The following is a 27,119-nucleotide window of genomic DNA, read 5'->3' on the forward strand; positions in this document are numbered from 1 at the left end:
AAAGTGTGAAGGGGAATGACACCTGACACCAAAAAACTCTTTCATCTATCAGGAATAGCCACAAAGATCCCCAAGTTAAATGCTGAAGTCGGCAGAATTCAAACTAAATTAGGTGCAAATTCTCCATAGGAATGGCACTTAACCACTGGAAGAGATGGCCAAAGGAAAGGGTAACTTTTCTATCATCTGAAGTCTTTAAAGCTAGATAAAATGTCTTTCAAGAAAATGTGTTACACTGCTATCATTACTTTTGGGGTTAGCTGCTGAAAATCATTTGGTGAAATTTTATGGTCTCTGTTTAGCAAGAGCTCAAACAGAGCAATCACATTCCGTCGACGCTTCAAAGTACATGAAAAATGACAGTTAGGTATGATTTTACAGCAAAAATAATGATAGGAGGTGGAATCACAGCCTCACTGAATCCATGAGAAAGTTGCCACTCCCTCTAATGAGACGCAAATTTAATCTGCAATTATACAAATTGTGGCTATATTCACTGCATTTAAGTTTGGGATTACATGCAGACTGCTTTGCTTAACCTCACCCATTTTCTTTTACTGCTATTATGTTTACCGTTTTATTTTGCACTTCAGATCCGTTCTGAATTAACTTTGTATGATTTACATTTTTTATGCACCTAGGGGTTTGCAAATGTGATCTCTTTTCAAGTAGTAGAGTTCAAAATGAAAATAAGAGAAAAATTCTGTTTCTTCTTGGCTTCATACGGGTAAGGGTCAAATGTTTCACTGATTATTTTCTGTAGAAGATGGGTGTTTTTACTGTTTGCCTCTGGTGAAGCTGCAAAATGGACATCTGTACAAATACATTTTCTGGATTATTTTCAACGGTATCAACAGCTGAGCTCAGGCCAGGTTTTCCATTAAGCCTCATAATTAAGTTCACTTTGAATGGAGACAGGAATTGCTATTGTTAATACATGGGATTGTGTATTGCCTCTCTACCACAGTTCTCCCTACTGTTCAAGCCTGAAAGAAAGAACTGTCAGCTATCCTTCCATACAGTCATCTGATCTGATGTGCACCGGCTGCACACAGTTGTCCTGAAAGTATATGGATGGGTCTGGGCCACTGGAATTCTGAAGCAGTTGCTCAGGTCTAATCCTTTTCAGGAGCAAAGAAGGCATTAGAAGCCGCATCTCATAGCCCTTTCCTAGAAATGGCATTAAAGGAGGTGTGAAGAACTGGAGATCCATTGAGAATGTACAAGATCTTAGTACAGAAGCTGAGAGGCCCAGTCCAAGTCTGTTGACTACCAGCTTCGTTTCACTGAAGATTAAAGGGCATCATATGGTTTGTTTCTTTCTCTTTGTAAAGTGCTGATACAGCTTTGTGCAATACCACAGAAATGCCTCTGGTCCAGATTCAGCCCTTATTTTACTCTGGGAACATGCACAGAAGTAGGAGATAGGAGTCTTGCACTAGGATACAACTACTGCTGTTCTTTACAGTACTATTTAAAGCCTGCTGGAGTCAATGGAAGACCCTTCATTGATTTCATTGCTTTGGATCAGAACCCCTGCTAGGGAGTCTTTGTCCTTGGCTTTCTTAAAAGACTTCACTAGTGTGTGAACAGTGCTAATCACCCATGAACACTTGCTAAAGAGTGATCTGGTTTTTATGATATGGAAAACACGCTGCTGAAGCATGAAACCTTTTAGTGAAGTCAAACAAAGTAAAAATTGCCCCTTATGACCTAAAGCTCAGCTCCTGAAATGTCATTTTCCGGGATAATACATTCCTCATCTGCCGGTCTAGGCTTTTTCTTGCCGCAGGTGAACTAATGCAGCCTTGGAGGTGTGCCATAGTTACTAGTATCTGGTATTTTACTAGAGGCAAGAGATAGGAATTATTAATTGTTTATTTTACCCACCTGATGGAAATTACAGAAAATGAGCAGATCTTGGCCCCTGAATTTGTTATTTTGTTTTCCTGACACCTAAATCAACTTATATCCTTAATCTTAACATTGAGAAACCACTGGCATCACTAATGGGAGCTTGTTACTTAATGCAGAAGTCATTATTGATTTGTCAAATAATGTCAGTGAATGCAGAAAACTGAAATACAGAAGTCTTTTGACAGAGTCTTTGCTACTACCTTTAGTCTTGACTGTCTTGGTATGGTAGGAATAGGGATGTCATTCTAATGAAAACAATTCACAATAAATATTTGTTCTTGCGCTTGTTTGTTACCTTATGGGTATTCAATATTGTGCATAGGGTTATTTCAAAACTCACCGCAAATTCTTGTTGATGGGACAGTAATTCTGATTTTATGTAAGAAATCAGTGCTGCTAGCACGGGGTGAGGTCTCACAGAGTTCACTAATGAGTCCTTTACTGTATTTATACATAAGTGAAACTCCTGAAAATCATGATAAAACCAGTTCACATAGTTCATATGGCAGCAATTTATTGCCTGGCTGCAGATTTTGTAAATCTCTCTGGTACCACAGGGTTATTACAGTAAGTTAGAAAGACAGGTATTCTAAGTATGAACATGCTGTTAAGATCTCAAAAATACTGAGTGCTCTTGAATTGAAGCTTTGATGAGAAATAAATCCTTCTAGTGACACTTTTATGCCATGTAGAGATGTGGAAGTGTGAGCAACAGCACCTGGCAAGCAAGCTGTCTTCTTTAAAAGCAAGCAAACCAGCTGCTCATCAGGCTGGAGAAGGATTTAACAGGAAATAAAAGTCTACTCAAATGTTCATTGCTCTGATCTGTAAGAGAAAACTCATTCTTTATAAAGTGTCCTCTGGATGCTGAGAAAAACTGCATTTATATCTTCTGTATTTTCAGACACTATGAAGAGTTCATATTTGAAAACAGGACTCATTTTCAAGTGAGCAACCTACTTAACAGATCCATTTCTGGTCATAACAGTTCTTTCATTTACAGAACATAACCAGATAGGCAACAAAATCAACTTCCTTGTGGAGGACAAACAAAACTTGATAGAAACCTTCTGTTTCAGGATACAGTAGGGGTAGGATTTCTGCATTTGCTTTGTATGGGTCCCTCCTTTCCCTATCCTTGCATGTGCATCAGGCAGATTGTCTCATGTAATAAGCCCCAATTGTATCAGCGTTCTGATTACAAAACCTGCTGTGTTTTAAGCACACTGACGAGATTAAGGAATTTTTACCCCTGCAGAGCAATACTAACAAAAATGTTTCTGTCTCTTCAGAGCCATAGATATGCAGTGGTCTCACAAAACAGTGGGGAAAAAAAAGGGTTAGGCCCCAAAAGTAGGTAAGATGATGCAAGCCTGGCATTCTTAACTGTGTCCACATATTCCAACCGGGCAAGGTATCTCACCTGATCCCTTCAGAAAATCATTTCTTTACTTTTACAGCTGCCATATGCCATACCTCCACAACACAGAATCATTCAACAGCAGAAGGGAACCTAACTGTACCTAACCTAACAGCAGTAAGAGAAATAAATCCAAATGCAACAGCGTGGAAAAAACATGCATATATCAACTGATACCCCTCAGAACCTCCAAAGGCCTGGAAAGTGTTTGGATGTATCACCTGAATATTTTTTAGATTATCTGGACTTTTGCAAGTTATTTTATGACAATTATTTCAGTGCATTCAGTGTTATACTGAGTACCAAAAGCCTTAGTCAGATAACACTGTAATGCACTGAAAAGGTTTCCTTTTGATAGGTTCAAGCAATAACTGTCAGGGATCTATTTTAATCTTTAGGTAGATAATACCATGACAGTTGCCATCCTTCACCTTTTGGCTTGGTTTCTGAGGAGACTTCCCCTTTTTGTTTTTCATTTGTTCTTGGCTTTGGTTTGCTTCTTATGAACTGTCAAATCCACATTAATCTATCCCATCCACCAGACCCTCCTGCCAACAAAACTGTTTTCATTCCCTGCTGCAATCTCCGTGTTTTCAGATGTGACAACCAGGGAATGAAAATAGTGCTGTAATGACCACAATGAAAAAGCTGCCTGGGAACATTGACTGCTTTTTGCAGCATTCCCCTCAGTTATTTAAATAGTATTATGCTATCTCAAAGGTTTGTAAACTGATATATGGAGAGATGAAGTTCCTGCCTGTGCTGCACCAAAACCTAAATAAGCCAGAGCTATGTGCCTTCTATACTACTCTGTCTCAGACTCCTGACACAGGAGCATCAGCTCATTTTTGCAGAACAGCTCTTCTGATTTCACTGGACTGCAGGGTAAATTTAAATTTGCAGGTTTATCTTCAGTCCTATGTTATCCATCAGCCCAGATGACTCTGATGCCCTCAAGCATCTATGCTGACACCTACATTAGCCCAGCTGTCATCACGCTAGAATGAGGATTTCAGAACAACGTAACTTGTCGCAACAGAGGGAGAGAATAGCTCCTGTTAACTCCTAGGAGTGTGATCTGCAAGCAGAATCCCACCTACCGTACCTTTTATTTCCTAAATTGCACTGATGTCTTCAGAGGAACGGAGACCACCAAGATACAAAATGTTACAAGCTACAGGTAATGGAACCAAACAATCTACTACTTACCTGCAGTACTATGTCCCGTCCATTTCGTGTGATGTTAACAGTATGGGGCTGTCCATTAGCCATGTTTCTGTGGTCGACATCAATGTTATATGGCTCTTTGGTGCCTCCAAGGCTGTATCGAATTTGCAGATTCCCTAGTGAAAGAAATGTGAAAGGCACCCTCAGGTATTTTGATCTTTATTCACCAGCTATTTTCCTCTCTTTGTTTTCACATACAACTGTTAGCGTTCTACACTTAAACTGCTATAAGAGATGGTCTCTGCAGTAAGAGAGGAGCTACTGTTTAAGATTATAAAGCTACTGGGCTGGAAACTGCTTCTAGTTTATAACCCAGAAGAGTGCCAATGACCAGCATTCAAAACTAGTGTTTGCAAACACTCCAGACTGCAAACCAAACAAATCAGAGCTGTGCCTTGAACAATATGGACAACTGGTACAAATTTGAACGCATCAAGTACCGCTTTATTGTTGAGATTACTATCCTTGCTGCAATAAAATTCTTTGAAGTTAGACAAAGCATGAAAGAATAAACCATTGATATGCTCTGAATAAAGGCAGAATTACAACAAATCAACACTGACACATAATCTACACAAGGGACTTTCCTGCTTTCTCATTTAATTGTTGTTGACAGGTGACCGTCTGGACTTTTATGGAAATTTAACAATATATGGTGAAATGAAAACCTGAGGTTACAGTGTTAGAAAAGTATAGCTGAAAGTGGTTAATTGATATTCATGACATTTTAACAGACAGATTTTTCTTTCCCAAACAAAATTGAAGTGTCCGCTCTTCTTAAGTGATTTTAATATTTGATTAAAAAGAAAGAAGAATGTTTGCAAAGGGAAATGCAGACCCATTATTCATCAAACCCAGAAATACTCTGTCCCAGAAGAGCAGCTCCAGCCTTTGCTACCTACAGTTTAGATGTTTGACGTGGGATTTCTCTCGGGCACCTTCTTTCTTCCCCATGAAGGGAAAAAAATGAGCGGCATGTGCAATACTCATATTAACTTCTCCCATAAAAGATAATGGTAACAAAATCATCCTAATTACGATTTTCGCTGGGCACTAACGCACTATTTGGAATCAAAGTATATTCAGTTTATATACAGCTTTAATACTGTAACAGCAAATGACCCATATCCAACCTTCAACCATCACCAAAATGTTTCAGCACCTTACATATTATCCTACATCCATATTTTAGCCACCTCAGTGGGTATCCAGATATTCAGAAGGAACAGTGCACTGCACTTTCCACTGACTACTGCCATGAGTTCAGTGATTCAGATACCCACATGTGGATGCCTATTTGTTCCCTCCATAATGTTAGTTCATGGCACAGATCGGACTGTTTTAGTAGGCTTTTTATGGGTGGGGGTTTGGTTTCAGTTTTTTGTGGGTTTGTTTTCTGTGTTTGCTTGTTTTCCCCATTTTGCTTTGAGAGGAAGGGTTGACTAATGAAACCCACTACATCAGTACAAAAAACAGAGGTTAAGGTCCTGTGTACTTTATTTTTACATGACAAAGCTGAAAAGACTTTCTCATTAGTTCAGATCTTCAGTTTAATGTCAACCTGGTGTTATTATCAATTGTGCCTTCAATGGGGAGAGCCCAGAGAGGCTGCTTACCAGACGGCTTGACAAGCACAGCCATGAAGTCCTGGGTGTAGGAGCTGATGTACAATAAAACACAAGGGGACTTGGTGGTACTGAAGCTGAAGCTGAGCTCTTCTTTATTCAAGTTCAGGTCAGGCTCTGTGGTCTCGGTATCTGGAGAACTCAAAAGTGTTCGGCTCACTAAATCCTTCATGCTAGTCCCTGGGGAGTGGAAGTTGTAACGAAGCCACATTCCCTCTTCAAAAAATGCTCCAACATCTTGAACGTAAGAAGGAAAAAATAAAGAGAAATTCAACATGCTGCCACCTTTTGGATTAAACACATTACTACTGACTTGACTGGCACTAATCTGTGCACGTTCTACTGCTGCATTAAGCGCTTCACCAATAATTAGGTCCAGAGCCTCACTATTTCCTAGTAGGAATGAAAAGGACAATCTCCACTTTACTGGTGAGTACCTGGATTCACAGAACAAAGATTTCCTTTGAGTCATACAGAAGGTGTCTCCTATCAATACTACAGATGAGAAGAACCATGCGTTAGATTTATTTTCATTGAAGTCTAGCAGTAGATAATGCTCCAAATAATGAGATACAAGAAAGAGAGATTTAAGAGACACAATAAGCAAACACTTTCAAGGAGAACAAAAACCAGCAATGCTGACCAGCAAACCTGAGTGCATTTGGAAGGTCCTCACAAAGGAATGATGGCAATTCCAGCACCTGAAAGATCTGAAATAGGACTGGACACAATGCTAGAAAGTTATCCACTGCTAGCACAATCCTTCATGGGAACTGCATAACCAGTATGGCCTTATGGGAGATAAAATAAACTAGGGAGCTCAATTCAGTGGGCACAAGGCAAGACACACCTGAACTGCATTCAGAGTAGCTGAGCAGAGACAAGATGACAGATAAAATTATAATAGATTTTAGTGATGCTCCTTTCCAGAATTTTGCTAAAGTTAGTGCTGCAAAAGCTTTACGTTTCCCTGTTACCCTGTTAAAATTCTCCAAATCTCAAAATATCATAGCCACTGTTACTGTGCGGCCATATAAAACATGGAGTCAAGTTGTGGTCCCAAGGTGCCATAAATAATTTGATCATTCTGATAGATTTACAACTGACATTTTATAGGAGAAACCTTAAATCAGGCTGAAACAGTTATGGGAGAGGCAATTCACTTTAACAACTATATTTCGCAGTAGACTCAACTTAAGTACTCCTGGATTACAAGTGAAGGGCCCTAACCTGAAAATACTTCCCAAACTGTGAAGCCTTCTGCCACTAACAGCAGCATTGAAAATAAGCATTAGCACCGACAGATCTACAGCAGTACATGCTGTAGCCGTATTACCAAGACTGGCTTAAAACTATCCCTACAACAGCTAATTTATTCTTCTTCAGCCTTTGCTTCTAGCTCACACAACCTGCTCCTTGGGCAGATATTGTACCAATGGCATGGTTATGGCGCTAGCAGAGCTGCTGGCCAGAGCCAGCCCTTTTTTCCAGAGCTGTAAATGTGATGAATTGCTACTTCAAATGCTCACTGCTACAAAGAAAGTTTTACCTAAACTGCTCTCTGAAATGCTAAGACTTTTTTTTTGTCCAAAGGGGTTTCATAACAGCAAAGGATGTCCTGTATGTTTAACTTGATTTGTGCTGAGAAAATCATTTTCAGTATAGCTGCATTATTACAGGCATACAAACTATTGTAATGAGCCTTGAAATTCTCCTCTTGTGCACACCACCTCTTTTAACAGGAAGCATAAGTGGAAGGCTCACTTCAGCTGTGCGAGTGTATTAGGCCCTCAACAGGAACAATTGAATCCCCTGAAGTTCCAGTTCAGCAAAGAGGCTGATGCACATTACGTTCTTTGCTGAACGAAGCTGAAGTCCTTGCAGCAGGGCTGCAAAGTGCTCAGCACCTCACAGGAGCAGGCTGTTTGAACTACTAGGAAACACTAGAAAATGCTAAAAGATCATTTTCTCTATAATGAATGTAGCTATAAGAGGACTTGGCAATGCTGAGGGCTGATCAGTGAAAAAACTATCTACTTTGAGGTCACAAGCGGATCTTCTTCCTGAAGCTCTCACAGACGCCCTTGATTCAGAAAACCATTCAAACTGCCTGAATAAAATGCAGCACAAACCCTGCTGCTGAAATGTGGTGGAGGTTTCCCTGCATGACCCTCTTTTGTAATATTTCAAATGCTATCTAAGAAGATGACTCTTGGGAGACAGCCACGAGGCATAATGAAGGGCCCCTCCGCTAACTGCCCTTTCAAGGCAGAAGCCTTGGGGAAATGAATATGGCAGTAACATCATTTTCTTCAGAAAGCAGTGCCTATTTCTACATCAATATCCAGTGAGGTTGTCCTCTGTTGACAGACTGCAGGTACATACAGGTTGGGCCTGCGTTGCAGAGGAACCAAGAACAGGAACTGAGGATCATCTGAAACAATTTGATGAAGCAAGAGGCACATCCCCAGTGTGAGCTGCACATACTCTACAAAACTGTCCAGCTTCAACTGGAAAAGGGATGAAGCAGAAACTGATCCAGAACTTCCACACAAAACGCACACTTACCCAGAACTGACAAACTTATTTTGAAGGCTGCAATTCTATGGTCATCCCCCCAGTCCTGCTCTCCCCACTCAGTTACTTGTGTTTTTGTACATTCTCATTCTGCCTAGGTTCAGGAGTATTGAAAGACTGGAGAAAAAAGGCAATAAGCAATAAAAAAACCCGTTTCTCTTATAAAAATTACACAATCTCATAACAGTTCTGGGCCAGTGTTGTAGACCTCAGAGTCCTCATTCTCCTTTGCTGCTGATTTAACAGCAGTGAAATGTCAGTATTGATTCTTCTCTTCTTCAGGTGATTATGATTCTGGTAGCCATACACTCACTCACACTCAGAACTTGTCTTCTTTCTACATTACTTTTTCATCTCCTGTGAAAAACATTGCCAGTATGGCACACGTGTGGCTGAGCACAGCTTCAGCAAGATATTCTGTCTGGAGGTGTGTATATAAAAGATACAGAACTCAGCAGGCTTTACGGCAATTGAACTGGTGCTGTGCTAGCAGTTGGGATAGGAACGGTAACAGGGATTGTCATGAATCAAATGCAAAATAGTACTCCACATTAAAAAGAAGCAAAAAAACCCTAAACCCAAACCAATCCCCAACCCCACCCAATTTAAAACCAGCAGCTTTTCAAGAATGGCTCTGTAAGAGGTGGACTTGACTTTCTGCTGTAGGACAGCTATTACTGTCTGACAATGGCCTTCTCAGAGTTTTCCAAGTCAACTCTAGACCTAGCTTGTGTCACCTTTTACCTGGGGACCAAGGAGAAAGTCATGCTTGTTACTTCTCTGGTCTCATACCCAACATAAGAATGACATGGACCTGCTGGAGTGAGGCCAGTGGAGGCCAAGAAGATGATCCAAGGGCTGGAGCCCCTCTGCTAAGGAGCCAGGCTGAGAGAGCTGGATTTGTTCAGCCTGGAGAAGAGAAGGCTCTGGGGAGACCTTAAAGCAGCTTCCAGTGCCTAAAGGGGCTACAAGAAACCTGGAGAGGGGCTTTGGACAGGGGCCTGTAGGGACAGGACAAATAGAAATGGCTTTAACCTGACAGAGGGGAGACTGAGATTAGATACTAGGCAGAAATTCTTCCCTGTGAGGGTGCTGAGGCGCTGGCACAGGGTGTCCAGAGAAGCTGTGGCTGCCCCATCCCTGGCAGTGTTCAAGGCCAGGTTGGACGGGGCTTGGAGCAACCTGCTCTAGTGGAAGGTGTCCCTGCCCATGGCAGGGGGTTGGAACTGGATGAGCTTTAAGGTCCAGTCCAACCCAAATCATTCTATGATGGTATTTGGCTTTTTTGAGGCTGGGCCTTGAAAGCTACCTTATTAATGGGCAGCAACAGTGTAAAACACAACAGTGTAGAACACTGGTGCAGACTACAGAGACAAAACCCTGACAACTAGGAAGCCTGGCAAGGACACATGAACACTGCAGCAAAAAAAGATTCTCCTCTCTTTGTGTCACAAAGCTGACTGAAATGCCTTCTTACAGCATGTCCCATTCTTGCAGCCTAGAATGCCTCCTCAGCTCTGCTCAGATTTGATAGGTTAAAAATATTACTCTGTGATGCTGCTTGCCTGTGCTCAATGCCATGTTTTCCCTGCATGGAGTTCTGGATGTGAAAAGCAGCATATTCAAAATCTTTGCAAGGACAGTCACTCTATGCATGTACAAAGAACTGTTAGGGCAATGCAGACAGCTGAACAAAACCTCTTCCCTTTTTGATTTCTCACAGTTATGAATGTTGAATATAGATTAACAAGGCTTTGCTTGCTGGCTTGTGGCTAAAAAAGTGCTAGAGAGCACCAGAAATTACAGCTATTTCCAGGCTGTGGTCACAAAGATTTACTGAAATACATCCTGGCCACAGGGCATCAGTAAAGGGTCAGAACCTCACAGCTGTGTATCTGGGTCAGAATTTACTTTGAGTGCTCTGAAAATAGTAATGCCTATAATTCATCTGGTTAGCTCACTCACTGTTTTATCCTACCTTCAGGCTCAGTATTTAGTTTGTGAAACCAAGAAGTGGGGATTTAAAGGTTTTGTTCTACACTTTAAAGACTCATATTCTGGATGCCATTACTGTAATAATTTGTGATGCAAATTTCAATTGTCTATGTGTGGAGTAAAATACCAAAATGCAGCAACTGCTTGTTATTAGTGGAATATAAACCTACTGTTTGCCCCTCCTATATGAATGTATCTGTACTCAGCATATAAACCCCCACCTTTCTTGAACAAATGAGCATCAGAATCAGGGGTATGAAAAATAATGTGCACCAGTGAAAATATGGGGCCTGATCATAAATCCATGTGATGTTTCCCACTACCTTCAGTAGAACAGGATGAGTGCCACCAAAGACGGGGTGAAGCCATCTGATTCATTACACCTTAAAGCCTCCCTAGTCAATACTGACAGGTAGCTTCTGCAGGGAACCAGTCTGGCATACCTAAGCAAGGCTGAGCTCTGAATCTTCTTTTGCAATGGCCCTGTAATCCAGGTGCCTTTTATTCTGCCTTGCACATGCCAAGGAAAGCCTAAAAATGTCATGAAAATCACAGCTGCAGTTCATTATGTACGGATGTGAAATTATTATAGACCTTTCTATGCTAGCCATTTGAACTGATAGCTAGGATAGCTGACTCGGAATAAGGGAATGGCAACCGGAACCGTGTATTCCCTGCTGATTCTAAATGAAAACCCAGCTCATTTTCTAATGGAAATACCCATAAAGGTTTAAAAACCCCATCAAATAAAACAGGATGGATGAAGAAAAACACAATGGCAAACATACAACAGACCAGGTTTCATGATTTCCTGCCAGGGTGTCTTTGGGGCTGGTCTTTAGGTAACCTCAGAGAAAAACTTGCATCTTTGAAAGAGCCATTTGAGAAATAGCAGAGACTGCCCTTCGATGATTGCACAGTATTCAGAGTGACAACTCTGATAGGTGAGATCTAGCTTCAAGTCCTTCCTATACCACAGGTATCCACTCTAAAAGTGAGCAGTTCCTTGCTTCCCTCATTATCTCATTCACTTTCTGCATTACTATAACAAAAATGTCTTCTCAGATCACAGAGCTATTGTAAGGACAAATACTTTATCAGCTTGTGAGGTGCCCATACTACACAAATAGCACACAGGTATATAAATATTGCAGAGGTGTCTGGCGTGAGAACCTCAAATCTCTCAGTTGCCTTTGCACAGACATGCAGCAGCTGGCAACGCTACTGAAGCTGCTCTACTCATCTTTGATAAAACATCTGCATGCAGGGAGCACTGACACCAGAGGAGTCCTCCTGTAGTTAGCTGACAAAGACACTGAAAGTTCATCACATTTTGGAGCCAGGACTTAGTGTTTTTTTTAACTCATTACCCTGATTTACTTCCTTTCCGTATACAGAATAAGAAATCCTTGCATTTATAAGTAGTGTATTATGGGCTGTAAGTGGGCTGGCAAGCTCTCTTTATAATCAGGTTGATATCTCTTTGAGATGCGTAAGGAGCATGGAGAAGGGTTGTTTTGCCTTAAAATTCTTGCAACTTAAATGGAATGCAATGTTCAAAGCACCAGAGCATAACCATGCATGTTTAATAAGGCACTATTGACAGGACAGCAGAATGGAATAGCTTTACAGAGTATATATTTTTTTTAATGAGTATATATATTTACTCAATGAAGGCTAAGAGCCAAGTCCTGGAGTTTGATCTACAGGTAGAAAAATGTGACTGCAGCATTCATACTTACAGACTGGGAGCCTAACATTCCCAACACAAGGAAAATTTCTGTTATTACTTTCAGCTAACAGATCACAATCATGTTGTGTATAGCAGAATTGTTCTGGGGGGTGGGAAAGAATGTTGCCTTTGACATTCCAGGTACTGGGATTATGAACAATGAAAACTAAGAAGTTAGTTACCTTAAATTGCTTGAACAATCCTCCACCCCATTACTTACAGCAAGGCAATGCAACGTATTTGCAACCAGCAAAATGAAGAGAATTGAATGGGTATAACCAGGGCAGAATTTGGAGATGATCAAAGATCAAAGAGTCTGTGGAAACGGTGCAGAGCTGCTTCACCATGTGCTATAGCACCAGAGCTGGTATGTCTTTTTTTGCATCCATTCAGCCTAGTAAAAAAGCTAGTTTTCCTCTTTGAGGCAGGCAAGGGAGCAAGAAAGGAAAGAAACCGGACCATGACAATGGTAAGGGTTTAGGGTTCATGAAAATCTAAAATCAAGCATGAAGGAGTTCAGTTCGAGCACTGGCACAAGGACTGCAACATTTCACACTGTGAATCTGAGCTTGACTTGAAAGAAAGAAAAACATTTATACACTGCACTCATCTCTTTGGTGTTTGTTGATGCAAACTGGGTAACTGCACAGAAACTGGGAAGCTTTGAATTTACCCTTCCAGCAGACCTGAAGGCACATGAGTCACAGCACCAGCTATTTAACTTTTTTTCTTGGCCACATTCTCTTGGCAAAGGACAATTTCTTCTCCTACCATTGATCCACAGCACGTCAATACCCAAAGGAGGAATGCTTTCTCCCTGGGGGATCCCCCACATTAGAGTGCTGCCACATGCTCTGCAGAGCCATCTCCGCATCTGACCTTCACTCTTTTTGTTTAAAAGAAGGAAAGAGTTTGTTTTTTTTAAAGGGGAAAAATAAAAATGTTTTCCCAGAAATGCTTTTACGGTGATAGGACAGCTATGGGAGGGAGAAAAAAAGATGATTTATGCTTAAGCAAAGGACAGGGAAAGGTCAGAAAGCAATCTGTAGGACTGCAGAAACACTGCAGCTATTCCTCAGAACAATTTCTCTGAGCACTGAAAGAAGTGAAGTCAATTGCGTATGCCCCAAATCCAAAACAAAAATAAAGGTAAAATAGATGTCAGACTCTATTTTTGCACTTTTTTTTTTTCCCTTATAAAAATCTAGTGTAATTTCCAGGCCACTACCACATCAAGCACATTGATCTGCTGATAATAAGGCTGGAGGCAACGCAGGATCTCATCAGTCATCAGTCAATAGGCTCTACGGATGGATTTCATCAGCAAAAGAATCCACAATATGCACGGCCTGTTTTTATTATATGTTTATTCACTATGAACCATTGTATGGCGATTTCCTTAAGGTAATGATGGGGCTTTTCCTTTGATTTTTCCTATCACTCCTTCTCCTAGCACTTGTGGTGTGTAACCAACCCCTAAAAGTTTACCATGAGGAAGTAACCTGAATATCAAAATAAAATTTTTGGATAAGAAAAGCTTCCTGTGGCGAAGTAAAATCCACAGTAGGAGCAGACTGCGGGATACTGAAAGGTATTACACAGCATTTTTTTACGGTAATATGTCACATTGGTTTGGATGTGGGGACTTAAAAAGTCAGGCACTATTGATTATCAAATCAACACGGGTACCTGGCCTGAAGATTTGCTCAGAGGAGTAAAATAATGAAACCCAGTCCTAGTTTGTTGTGCAAAGCACTAACCTTGTTATTGCTCAGCAGCTGATGTGAATTCCTAGTGAAGGTAACAAAGGAAAATCTGCTTGCTTGCCTCCTATTAGACTCACCCCCATGACAGCATCCAACAGCATACTGTGGTGCCAGTTAGAAAATCACAAGTGACAGAGCAGTATGCAACTATGTCCTTGCTATGAAGAATGGAATTGGTTGAAAACAGACAATATGGTCTTTAAAAACATTTTCACAGATGTGTCAGTTCTTTTAGAGAGGGGAAAGTGTTGAAGTGTTAATGAAAAATTAATTGAAATATCAGAATTGTGATGTTTTCATCCAAATCAACTAAAAAAATCAACTAAAAATAACTTAGGTAACACTTTGTTTTACTGTTTTGCCAGTATTTATTTCACTGTTGTTAGTACTCTATGTTCGGCCTTTGCATCTAGAGAATATATCCAGTCTCATCTTATGGATCAAGAGGACATGGTATAAGATTCCAAGAGCAGCTATAGAAAGCAAGTGTAGGATCCCCTTCTTTCACATGTCTAGGGAGTTTGACAACATGCGTAACATGTTCCAGTGCTTTACTTGATTGAAAAAGCTTAATACTAGTTAAATTTACAACGTAAAATTTAATGGGCTGAAAATGAACTGTTTTAAAGTTTCATTATCAGCACTGTTTGTTACAGAGGTTTTACAATTATTTTGATCACAGGATGCCTCAAACCCAATCTACTCCGTGTTTAATTTATCCTCTAACTTTATCCCAGTGCCACTCTGTTGTTTCTACAGAGAAGCCCCATGAAGTCACTCACCCTAAATCATACTTGCAGATATTCTAGATGAGTACATCAGTTTTCAGCACTAGCAAATAGGAAATCGGTAATTTCCATTTCGTATCTAGGGCCTTAAGGATATACTGAGGTATTTTTAGCCTGAAATAAGTTTTGATATTTAAAGCAGAGATCTGATGTCGTGTTTAAATGGCACAACACGTGTGGTACAGAGATCCCCAAGCTAGCATGAGTACCTTTGCATGACCCAGAGCTGCCCAGCAGCAGGAGCTTACACCAAGTTTTACTGTGTCCTAAGCATCACAGACAGAGGCCTGGGCCTTTGGCTGGACTGAGACGCTGATAAGGAGACTACTGTAGTATAATAAAGTATTACTGCTGTTTCTATGACAGTACTTACACATTGGTGAAGCACAGGTTTTGTCTGTGCTAGGTCTCCAATTACTCCAAACCAGTATTTTTTGTTCTGTTAGTGCCACACCCAGGAAAAAACAGGACACTTCAGCTTAGAGCTGGTTTGGGCAGAAATTCAGGGGTTATCCATAAGAGAAACAGAAAAACACGAATAAAAGCCAGTGTGATGAATTTCAGCAATACAGAAAAAAACTAAAAAGTGAATTCATTCAATATGGCATGGCAGCAACTCTTTTCTTCTTGAAATGTAAAGGGAGCAAATGAATGGCCACAAAGTCTGCAAACTGCACAAACATTTGGAAAACTATATTCCCATTAATAATTTGTCTCAATCATTACTGGTCAAAGTGAGAAAAAAAACATACAGACATAACTCAACATCGTTATCCCTGCTCTTCTTTTTTATATGTAATGGACATCTTTCCCTCACTTCTCATGTAGGCACGTATGTCCATAGCAAATCAGTCTTTTAGAATCACTGGTTTTGAAAATTCAGAACATACTTCAGGCATTTCCAAAGGACTGACATAGATGTGAGAGCTCTGTACCTTCCCTTTCCTAGCAAGTTCAATCTCTAACCCAGACTGAGCTACTGAAAGACTTGAAACGGTTATAGAGGGATAAAACTTTTAATCCAGATGCTAGCTTCACAGTTTATATACTATTCAACCCAAACCTCACACCTATGTATCTCCAAGTATGTTTCTGCACGAGACTAAATAGCTTTTGTTTAAGTCCATGATTTTTTTTTTCTAAAGAATTAACCATGGCATTTTGCAAGCTGGAATCTATTATACAACAACTCAAGACTACAGAACGCATTCAGACAGACCTGCTATGACTAAAGGCATTCCTGATTCATGTTGTTGTTATTTGATTTAAAGAGGTAACATATATTAGTACTAATGAGAAATGTGGTTTTAAATCATCACATTTAAATCCTGCGTGTATAATTTGACTTGTCTGTAAGAACTATTAAGCATTATCAGGACTTAGTTGTTTAATTAATAGATGAAGCACTGATTATATGGTGTTTTTTCTCAGGCAAATAGTTCTCCCATATTCTGCCTCCTGCGCTAAAGCATTTACCTTTAATGCAAAATGGTCCATCATAGGCAGTTCTGGAGCAGTCACAGGAGTACCCGTTGTATTTCTCAACACACTTCCCACCGTTGGCACAGTACATCCCATAGCTCGTGCAGTGGCCAGAGCAGCCGGGCTTCACCCCTGGCGTGACTTTCGCCCTCTCTTCCAGGTCCAGTGTCACTCCGTTCATCCTTAAAGAACGAATGCAACCCAGGAAGCCTCGCTGCCCTCCCGCAGCACCTGAGAGGGAATGTAGAACTGTGAGACAACACTGAACAGGTTATACTGCTTTACAGGAAATACACTGCTAAGCTTGTGACAACAGCTGGAAGTAAGTAACTTCTTTGTAAAGGCTAGAACTGCCTTGTCCTACAGACTATAAAGTCAATGAAACCTAAGCTGTTGATACCATATCATAAATAAGCATAAATAGTAGGCGTGCTTTTGCTTTACACTGATTAGACATTAGAGAATCTAGCCTCTACTGTTAAGACTTCATTTCATTTAAACTCCAAGATTTTTAGAGGGAACAGTTACAGAAATGGGCCTGCCTCAACTGCTACAGTATAGCCTTACTCTCCATATGATTAGTGATGATGGACGCTCATAATGCCATAGTATGTTCCGCAGTGTTAATTTTTCAAAGCCATGATGGGGAAAGAAGGAAAATATATAAATATCTCTACTCAGCTGCAATAGGAAACACAGATGTTAAATTCCAAGCAACATCAGGAAAATTGTTTAGTTGCCAGAGCACAGAGTGAAGGATGCAACACTGAAGAGCTACATTTGAAAACCTGCATCAAGATAGCTTTTCTCAGCAGTCGATAAGAACTGTTCCTTTCCCCCCTCTTGTAAGCACTTGCTGAACAACTTACAGCTACGGAAGCCTTATCTGGGGCTGGATTAGAAACAACAACCCCCTAAAAAAATCAAGTAAATAACAGTGAGTCGCTGTCATCCTTGCTCCTCATCCTCTCGTCTCTTTGATTACTGCAGTGCCGCAGGTGCTTAAGAGTACCTGAGGAGATCTGAGTGCTCATCACCACAAAGCACACATACCTGAGTGGGGACGAGGACTAAATACAAACCAAGGAATGTTGGCTGTTTCAGATCAATTGCTAGTAACTGGACGATGTGAAGCGAGAGGAGGCAATGCTTGATCTGCGCTGAGTGAACAGGGCAGAGGGCATTCTGGTGTGGTTCCAATCTATGTAAACTCATATACAGTGCTGTAATGAAGGAAAACCTAATGCATCTAATTCCCTTCTTTCTCCTAGTTGTCAGGACATACAGTCATCATCCCTCAAGCTCTCTTGCTGGCCAACAAATAGATATTTATTCTGCAGCAAGTGAAACAGGAGGCACTGAAACAATTCTTTTTCAGTATTACTCTCCAGACCCCGATGTTCAGGGTATTCATTTGGGACCCACCAACTCAAATCAATTCTCTATCTGACTCTGAGTAAGGCTATAAATCTGTTCTTTGAGATGTATGCTCCAATCACCAAGTTATGGATATGATTCAGAAGGAAAATCTGTTGCAGATTTGGGCATTCAGTTTTCAGCAATAAAGGTACTAGGTATTTCAAAACACACAGTTAGTTCAAAGCTACAAATAAAAATCAGCATTACTAACAGCTCCCCAAGAACTCAGGCTGGAAAACCCCAGCTCTTCCTGTTTTCAGCAAAAGGCTAGGTATTTCTTTCAAAAGGTTAAGGCTCCATCTTTTAACCACTCTTTTAAACAAACTTCACATTTCAGCTTGTTTTGAAACTGCCTTCTACTGAGATCACAGTCAGCAGTAAAGGAGAATCTGAGCTTGTAAATACTGACTGCATGCCTGGTGACACACAGTCACAGTCTGCAGTGACACTCTGCTGTTCACCAAGGCAGTGAAGGCTTTAAATATAATTTCAATTTCTGCCATTGAACTCTTTATTATCATGGGGAAAAAAAATGAGATGTCATTTTCCTTCCCCCTTCCCTCTCCTTCTGTTTACGGGTATCTAGAGAGGTAGGAAAGACCTTCTTTGCTCAACATTTCACGCAGTTCTGATCCTAGCTACTAGCACTTGGCATGTCTGCACTTTGCAGCATGGATGTTAACAGTCGGAGAAATACAAGTGCTACTGGAATAGCCTGCCGAAAACGTAGCAGAGACCAGTAGCTCCAACAAGCAGCTGGACTAACTTGGTTCCAAGGAATGTATTTGTGTAACACTGTGTGATGCTTTCCTGCATCAAATGGGCAAACAGCCCATGGGACTAGAGGAAAGGACTGCAGTGAGATCTCTGAGCACAAAAGTGTGGGCAATGATCAAACCTAAAGAGGCTTAAAGTGCTGCTGAGGTTAGGATGGGCACTGCAGGCATATGCAGTCCTGGCAAGACCTACTCACAATTTTTTCACTTCTGTAGTGTGTGTGAGAGAGAGGCACTTGACAAAAAGGGAGTTAGGCACTACAGCCTGCTAGGTGCACTTTCAGCCAGAACCAGCAGGTGGGGAGAGACAAAAGCGACAAGCTGCCAGCACAAGATATTTTCCTCTTAGTTGATCTTATTCCTGTAATTATGGATATGCTTGTCTTTTTTTTCCTCTTTCTCCCCCATGCTGTCATGCAAGTGCTTCAGGAGCCAACTTCCTACATTAAACTAACTGCTGCTGGCAAGACAGGAGGCACAGAGTGTTCAGCATGGGAAAGCAAAGCCCCATTACCCGCACTGCATCTTACCAACATAGAGCTGGCTGTACAATTCCAGCCGCGTGTGGCCTTCTGTTGGTGCTTTCCGGACCTCCATGGGTAACTGGTCTACTTGCAGGCTGGCTTGCTTGACGTTCCTCTCAGCATTGACACGATGCCACTGATCATCATTGAGCTGGTTGGGAGATCTAACGATGATTTCCACAGGCCCATTTCCAACATCAAATGAAAAGGAAACCTCCGTAGCAGCTGAAACACCAAGCAAAAAGGAACCCATCGTACACTGTACACAAATTCACCTATACTTCCAAAAAAGAAAGGAGTCATATTTACTAGAAATAGGCACCACTCGGCACCTTTCAGGATTTAGAAGAGCATTTCTGAGTTGAGTAGGAGTTAACGTATTTCCAAAGAAGCTGTTGTGAAAAGTTTCCATAGCATATGATGAAAATCAGATCGATTTGACTTGTAAAATTTAACCAGAATAAATTATATCCCAGAAGAAGATTTTTTATTTCCATCTATAATTTTGATAATACTGAAAAAACCCGTTCACCAGCTTTCAGAAGAAAACATCAACAATGACATTAATATTTGATCTCTGCAGCTTTCCAGTTTCCATAGGGTTTTTTTAGGGTAATATGCATTTTGATACATAGTGGTGCAGAAGTTATCTACATTTTTGTTTCTGTCCACGGGCAATTAATTTTTACAATGAACTAATAATGCAGTGGTAATGACCTCTGTGAGATTTTATGGCTGAAAAAGAAGTGGATTCTTAGCAAGCATTACAGTGCTCTATTTATAGTGGATGATTCAAAACCTGTTTGGAAGTTTTACAAATGTACAGTAGGATCTCCTGGACATTCCTCCAGGTCATCCTCAGCAAACCCTATAATCGATACTTATTATTAAACAGGGGTTGTGAATAATAACATATATATGACTTAGTTTGTGTAATTTGGGGCTGTAAATTTTATTATGGTAGCTAAAAGTCAGCTGGAAGGGTTTATCTGAAGCAGATTATCAACGATAACATTCAGAAAGGAGGATACCAGATAGAAGACAATCAAGAGTTCCATCTAATGTGGTTTTCTTTCATACAAAATAAAAAAGCCACTGTGCTCTCTCAGTTCTTCTGAAAAATCTCAGGTGCCCGATTATGACCTCAATGTCCCAGTACAGGTGTGGTTTCTTGTTCAAATGAATTAATGAAACAGTATTATCTTACTCAGCAAGGCTATCAAGCTGTGGTAGAAGCCCCACTCTGTGATTATTATTATTATTACTAACAATACTAACAGTGGAAAATATTCCTGCCTAATAGATTTTCACAAGGTTATGTCTGATGGAATGAAATGCATTGTTATGAAAACTGGAAGGACAGGAATAAACTTTTTATAGAGAATGTTCTTTCAAAACACATTTATTACACAGTTGACATCTTTGTTCTTTTTTTTTCTGCAGATTGGCTATTTCTAGAAGAAAAAATTAAAAGCATATTTTATTGCTGTTGTGTTCTCTTGTTCTCTGACGAATAAAATTACTTCATTTCTTGAATGCATGGCCTTTCATAAGCCATGAGTTTAGTCTGTTTGGCCTTTTGCACTTTATAAGACGAAAACTGTAAGAGCCAAAGCTTGCCATTAAAGAAATAAAGATGTTTCATTTTAATGTTATTATGTCTTCTAACTTCAGTGGTTCTGCCAATAAACTCGGGCAATTAGGAATTTGAGTAAAATCTCACCAGTATTTTTGCTGTATGCTGTGTCCAGGTTTATTTATTGTGTAATTCTCCTTTAACTTTATGCCTTGAAGAACTGCTGCAGATCTCTTCACTGTCAGGCTTGAACTGCTTCCCAAAAGCAGTCTCTCTCTATAAGAACTACTTAGTAGACTTTTCACCTTATTCTGAGGCAACTGACGACACTGTTCATACTGCTCATGGGTACTTTGCGTACAATCCCATTCAGGATTTTGAAACCCCCTGCAAGAATGGTTCTTTGCAAGTTTTTGGTCTTCTGGATGGAAGCATCTCTAATTTTTTTACCCTTATTTTAAAAGAGAAAGGAGTAGAGGCTTGACAGTAGAGATATTTCCAGTAGAAGTTCTGTTCCTGCATAGTCTAACTTTACACATGGCTTTAAACTGAGATCTGTATCACAGCCTGAAAGACTTACAATGAAGTATGTACTTAGTAGAGAATATTATTCACTTTGACATGAGTACCATTTGTATAAATTCATAGTATATTTTTATATTTCAATTTATACTTGGGGAAAGAAAAGCATTCCAGAAAAATCTCAAAGGTCATTTTCAGTGTATATACCTGCTGACATGCTGAAAGTTAGAGAAGTATAGGATCTATGGACTGTGCTGATCCTTCCCTAAGCAACCTAAAAACAGGACTCTCATAAACCAAAGGGGAGTCTATTTGCTAGACGGATGGACTGAAAACCACATGAAATATGTCAGCAAAAAGAGCTCTGCAGATAGGCAGAGGCTGCATGACAGCATGTCTTGCATGACAGTTATGTTGCTGGCTCTGATTTTTATTCTTCATTTCCACTGCAATTAATTTTTGAGTCTACATATTAAGCATATTCTCAAACGAGGGGCATCTCTACGTGAAATGACTGGCACTTGTATCCTAACAGAAACGAGGCATCCCTGCCCAGGGAAGGAGGCTTAGAACTAGATGATCTTCCGGTCCCTTCCAACCCTAACTATTCTATGATTCTATGTGATAACACTAGTCAGAAAAGGAAGACAAAAGAAATTGTACCCTGCAATAAATGCGACAGGCGATCTAGTGACAACTGACACAGAGAAGACTGAGGTACTCAGCAGCTTCTTTTGTCTCAGTTTTCACTGGCAATTGCTCTTCACACATCTCCGAGTTCCTCAATCTCAGGGCATGGACTCGGGGAATGAAGTGGTCAAGGTCAGGCTGGACACAGCTTTGAGCACACAGCACTACCCCCACTCCTACTTTTCCCTCTATCCCAGCTTACTGCTGAACGTGGTGCTGTATAGGATGGAGCATCCCTTTGGCCTTTGGTCAACTGTCCTGGCTGTGCCCCTTTACAACTTCTTTGCTACCTTAAGCCAAATGACTGGGGGAGATGTGAGAAAGAGAGAAAGGTTTGATGCTGTGCCAGCACTGCTCAGCAACAGCCAGAACACAAGTGTGGTATCAACACTGGTTTAGGCACAAATCCAAAACTCAGCATTGGACAGGCTGCTGTGGAAAAAGTTAACTCCATCTCAGACAAATCCATTACAATATCAGATTTGTTTAGAAGTTCAGCATAAATAGTTATGTAGAACAACAATTATTTAGGGTTTCTTTCCCAAGTGTGGTTTACTTTTCAATCTCCCTATGCCTACACACACAATCCTTGCATGATGTGGCACCTTTGACTCAAACACATCCTTGGCTGACATGTCAGTGGTGTTATTACTCTGTCAGAAGGGGATGATCAAAAGGTATCTACCATACATGTGCACACGTGACTATTCACAGCCACCAACCGAACCAGAGCAGGGTCTTTTCCAGAAACATGCAGAAAATGAGTTGCACAGGTCCCAGAGATTCCTGCTGGTCACTTTGTAGCTCACGAAATGAGGTTTTCCCAATGATCATTTTACTTTCTATTCTACCGAAGAGCAGAGAACTCAAACCAGTTGTTGTAAGAAATGAGAATGAAGATCAGACATTGAACGAATATCGGAAATTGCTTCATGAGGAAATAATAATAAAAAGGTGGGTTTTAATTTATTCAGTCAGTACAACTGTTTTGTGATGGAAACTTCATAAAACTGAACAAATGATGAGTTTTTAATGTGCTCCTGCCATATACATTCACTCAATAAACTGCGGTTTGTGGCTTAGTTTTACCCTTTCTGTGCCTTATGCAGTTACAGATAATTAAATCTGAACTTGTTTCTTTCATTGATTCAATTTTCTAAGGTCTCAGGTCACTGTCAGCCACCTGTTCAGAACACAGAAGTGCAATCTTGCAAACAAAACGCGCTTCCTGCTCTTTGCTCTGTGCTCCTGGTTTTAGCGCTATTCAGATCCCACCATCCGAAAATCTAGGAGCCATTTGCCCATAAAAAGGCAGGGACATTACTGAGCCACCCTGCAGAAAGACTTGGAGAGGCTGAAAGAGGGGACTAACAAGAACCTTACAAAGTTCACCAAGGACAAGTATAAGGTCTTGCACATAATCCAGGAGTGCAGGACAGGTTAGAGTCTACCTGGCTGGGGAGCAGCTCTGTGGAAAGGGACCTGGGGTACTGGCAGACAACAAGCTTACTATGAGCAAACAGCGTGCAGCTGTGGCAAAGAAAGCCAGCAGGGTGCTGGGGAACATCAACAAGGGCATCCCTAGCAGCTATTGTCATTATCCCACTGCATTCAGCACTTGTCAGGCCACATCTGGAGAGGTGTTCAATTCTGGTCCCCACTATACAAAAAAGACGTGGACAGGCTGAAGAGGGTCCAGAGAAGAGCCACAAAGATGATCAAAGCACTTCTGGTAAATATGTTTTAGTTAAGCACAAGTTCTGAAGCTCAGCTGCATGGGAAGCAGCGTATACTTCTACATCCTTTGCTGTGCAGAAGGTCAGGCTAAATGACCTGTTAAGACTTTTCTGGTATTCAAGATCTATGAGTATCTAGGTCTCCCATTTTCCTAGAACTTCTTGCGTTTCAAGTCTCTTTTCTTCCTATTTCCCTCTTGTCAATAAACTGCAGGCTAGGCTCTCTGGCTATAATGAGGCAACCAGAAGAGAGAGATGCTGACAGATGGGCAAGTGCTCACAAGATGCTGAGAAGCAGGTGGAGGTTCTCAAGACACATAAACTGTGAAAAAAAGGAGGAGGGATTACAACCCTCCCCACAGTCATTTTTGTCTGTTTCTCTCCTCTCCCATTATCCTCTCTTGGAAACATGGACTTTCATCCTCCCTTGTACTTTGTTTCTTACTTCTGATGTATTTTTATACCCTTCAACAGGATTCACTGATGTTTTAGCAGACTTGTATCAAAGTGAATAGCATCTAACTTCCTTAGGATCTTTCTGAAATCCTGTTCTGAGATCATAAATGCCTTGTAACAGCTAGAATCAGAGCTCACTGGCTTGCCTGTAAAACCGGATAAAAAAGTAATATGTAGACTAAAACCTGCCAGACAGATATTTCCCCCCCTCCACTTTGCTTGCTTGTTCTGTGAATAAAAGTAGCTTGAAAATATTCTATCTCTGTAAGGGTAACACCTGCCAAACTTCTTGGACAGTTTGTTTGTAAATACAAATGAAGGGCTCTGACTAAACTAGTAGACAGAATTCAGTAAAATGACTGAAAACTTCATAAAGATGCTAAAATGTATTTAGAGCTAGTGATTTACATATGTTTATTTGAAATCCATCACCAGGGTCAAGATCAGGTGTCATACCTGTAGCCACTAGAATCCTTCCCACTGATTTTAGTAGACTCTGGATAGAAAAGAGAGATTTCTGGGATTTGAAAGCAACTATCACATCCACCTTTCCCACTTCTACTCAGAAAGCAGAGTTTAAAGATAGTTTTACATAGTCATCTCTAAATTACCTGCCCTGCTGCCCTCATTTGCACAGGGGTGAGAGATGGCCATGCCAATGCTGACATTGAAACAGCCTTGACAGGTTTGTTCCTGGCTGCTGAAAGTATGTGGAAAGGGCTACAGATGCTACCCTGAAGTGCCATATTGGAACAAAGGACCTGCTTTGAGGAGGTCACTTCTCAATGGACACAACTAAAGGTTAAAACCACCAAAACAGTATCTTAGGGAGAAATCGTTGATCCAAGTTGTTTGACTGCAATGCAAGAATTACCGTGTAGCCTGGCTTTCTGTTAACAGTCTGGCAGTTGTCAAAAATCGTGGCCATATTTCTAATAACTGGACTAAGCATCTGGAAGATTTTATCATTTATCCAATTCCCAAATGAAATCGCTATTTGAACTAATGAGCAAAAGCTTCACTCGTTTGACCAAATGACAGTGCACATCTATGCCCAAGACTGCAGTGATCCCTGAGCTCAGTGCCAAATGAACTAGCTCTGGAAGCTGCACAGCTGCATCAGCACGATGCTGTGCCAAGAGTAATTAGTTCTAATGAGTGGCTATACTGCACCTAGGATCAAACCCAGCAGAGCTGAGTGCTGATTTCTGTGGACATGCGATCTTTCTTAAGATCAGCCCTAACATAGGTGTACACTGCACAGACTAGACACACTCTGTATTTGCCTGTAGGTTAACAAGTCAAACAAAAAAATACAACCCAAGTTTACACTCTCTTAGATCTTACACAGTAATTTATGTGTCAGGAAGGAAAAAAGGGTGAGTAATGCTATAGCTACTATTTATCATCATTTAACACCCACTTCTCACAGCATAAATCCATCCACAACATACAGTATAATCAGTGAGACTCAGTGTCTTCCTGAACCTTTAGAACTACCTGATATTCTTCATGGAGTAAACAACGCAAGCGATAATCACAGAATCATAGGATGGTTTGAGTTGGAAGGGACCTCAAAGATCACCTAGTTCCAGCCCTGCTACCATTGGCAGGGACACCTTCCATTAGATCAGGTTGCTTCAAGCCCCGTCCAACCTGGCCATGAATGCTACCAGGGCTGGGGCAGCCACAGCTTCTCCAAACAACACATTCCAGTGCCCTACCACCCTCACCAGAAAGAATTTCTTCCTTACAACAAATCTAAATCTACCCTCTTTGACTTTCAAACCATTGCCCCTTTCCCCTTTGTGCTTGTGCTACAAGCCTTCATGAAAAGTATTTCTCTACCTTTCTCATAAGCCCCCTTTGTATAGTGAAAGGGAGCAATAAAGTCCCTGCTGGAGCCTTCTCCTCTTCAGGCTTAACAACCCCAACTCCCTCAGCCTCTCTTCACAGAAAAGGTGCTCCAGCCTCGTGACCCTCCTCTAGACCCACCTTAACACGTCCACATCTGCCTTGGCTGGGGACCCTAGAGCTGGATGCAGTTCCCCAAGCTGGGTCTCACAAAAGCAGAGTAGAAGGGCAGAATCACCTTCCTCAGCCTGCTGACCACACTTACACAGCCCAGGATACAACTAGTTTTCTGGGCTGTCAGTGCAAATTAACAAGTCACACCCAATTTTCCACTAAAGAGCACTGCCAACTCCCCCTCTGCAGGGCTGCTCTCAATCCATTTATGCCCCATCTACAGAGATGTTGGGGACTGCGCCAACCCAGGTGCAGGACATTTACCTGACCTTGTTGAACTTCATAAGGTTCACATGGGCTCACTCCTCCAGCCTGTCCAGATCCATCTGGATGGCATTTCTTCCCTCAAGCTATTAACTGCACCACTCCCCTGCAAATTCATCAGGAATACAGAACCCTTCAGAATGTCTGAAGCATCTCATGACCTTTCAATGTACTTTATAGACTGTTTTCATTTTGAAATTTTCAAAGTTTCCTGCAGACCAAAAAATCCCCCACAAATCAGAATGAAAAATAAAGAAAAAGGCTCTGTCAAAGTCAGAGCATCCTCTGAAGTGCTATCCTTCTCACATTTTTGATCCTTATTTTCTCCACCATTTAGTCTGCAGCCTGAAGACAGTTGATTCAGTGTCTGCTGTGTGCAGTATCTATATCTGGTAGCTGCAAACTTGCAGTGACATTTCTTAGCGAATGGACAGGGAATTAGATCTTCTGATAGACACTGTCCTGATTCAGCAAAAGCTGCTGGTTTATTATGCACATGACTGTTTTGTCACATTGTAAGACAAGACTGCACACAAATATATTGTTTTGCTGTATATTTAAAAGATGTGAACTTTAACACATTATTGTCCTTCTTCTGT

At 40.9% G+C, this 27,119-nt stretch overlaps 1 protein-coding gene across 6 annotated transcripts in view; it reads right to left on the reverse strand.

The window, feature by feature from the left end:
- The window catches only part of CNTNAP2 (contactin associated protein 2), a 1,014,729-nt gene that overhangs the window by 59,155 nt on the left and 928,455 nt on the right, over positions 1-27,119 (reverse strand). For 5 of the 6 annotated variants that reach the window (XM_062625371.1, XM_062625372.1, XM_062625373.1 and 2 more), the window contains 4 exons: positions 19,255-19,473; positions 16,524-16,760; positions 6,181-6,426; positions 4,547-4,680 (listed from right to left, as the gene is read on the reverse strand). In XM_062625371.1, the coding sequence (XP_062481355.1) occupies positions 4,547-4,680; positions 6,181-6,426; positions 16,524-16,760; positions 19,255-19,473 (836 nt within the window). Of the gene's footprint in view, positions 1-2,606; positions 2,743-4,546; positions 4,681-6,180; positions 6,427-16,523; positions 16,761-19,254; positions 19,474-27,119 lie in introns of those variants that run through there. The other variant, XM_062625375.1, reaches the window with a different exon arrangement.

This window comes from Pezoporus occidentalis, unplaced genomic scaffold, assembly GCF_034315485.1.
Source record: "Pezoporus occidentalis ecotype Australia unplaced genomic scaffold, CSIRO_AGI_Poc_V1 ctg28, whole genome shotgun sequence".
Lineage (NCBI taxonomy): Eukaryota > Metazoa > Chordata > Aves > Psittaciformes > Psittacidae > Pezoporus > Pezoporus occidentalis.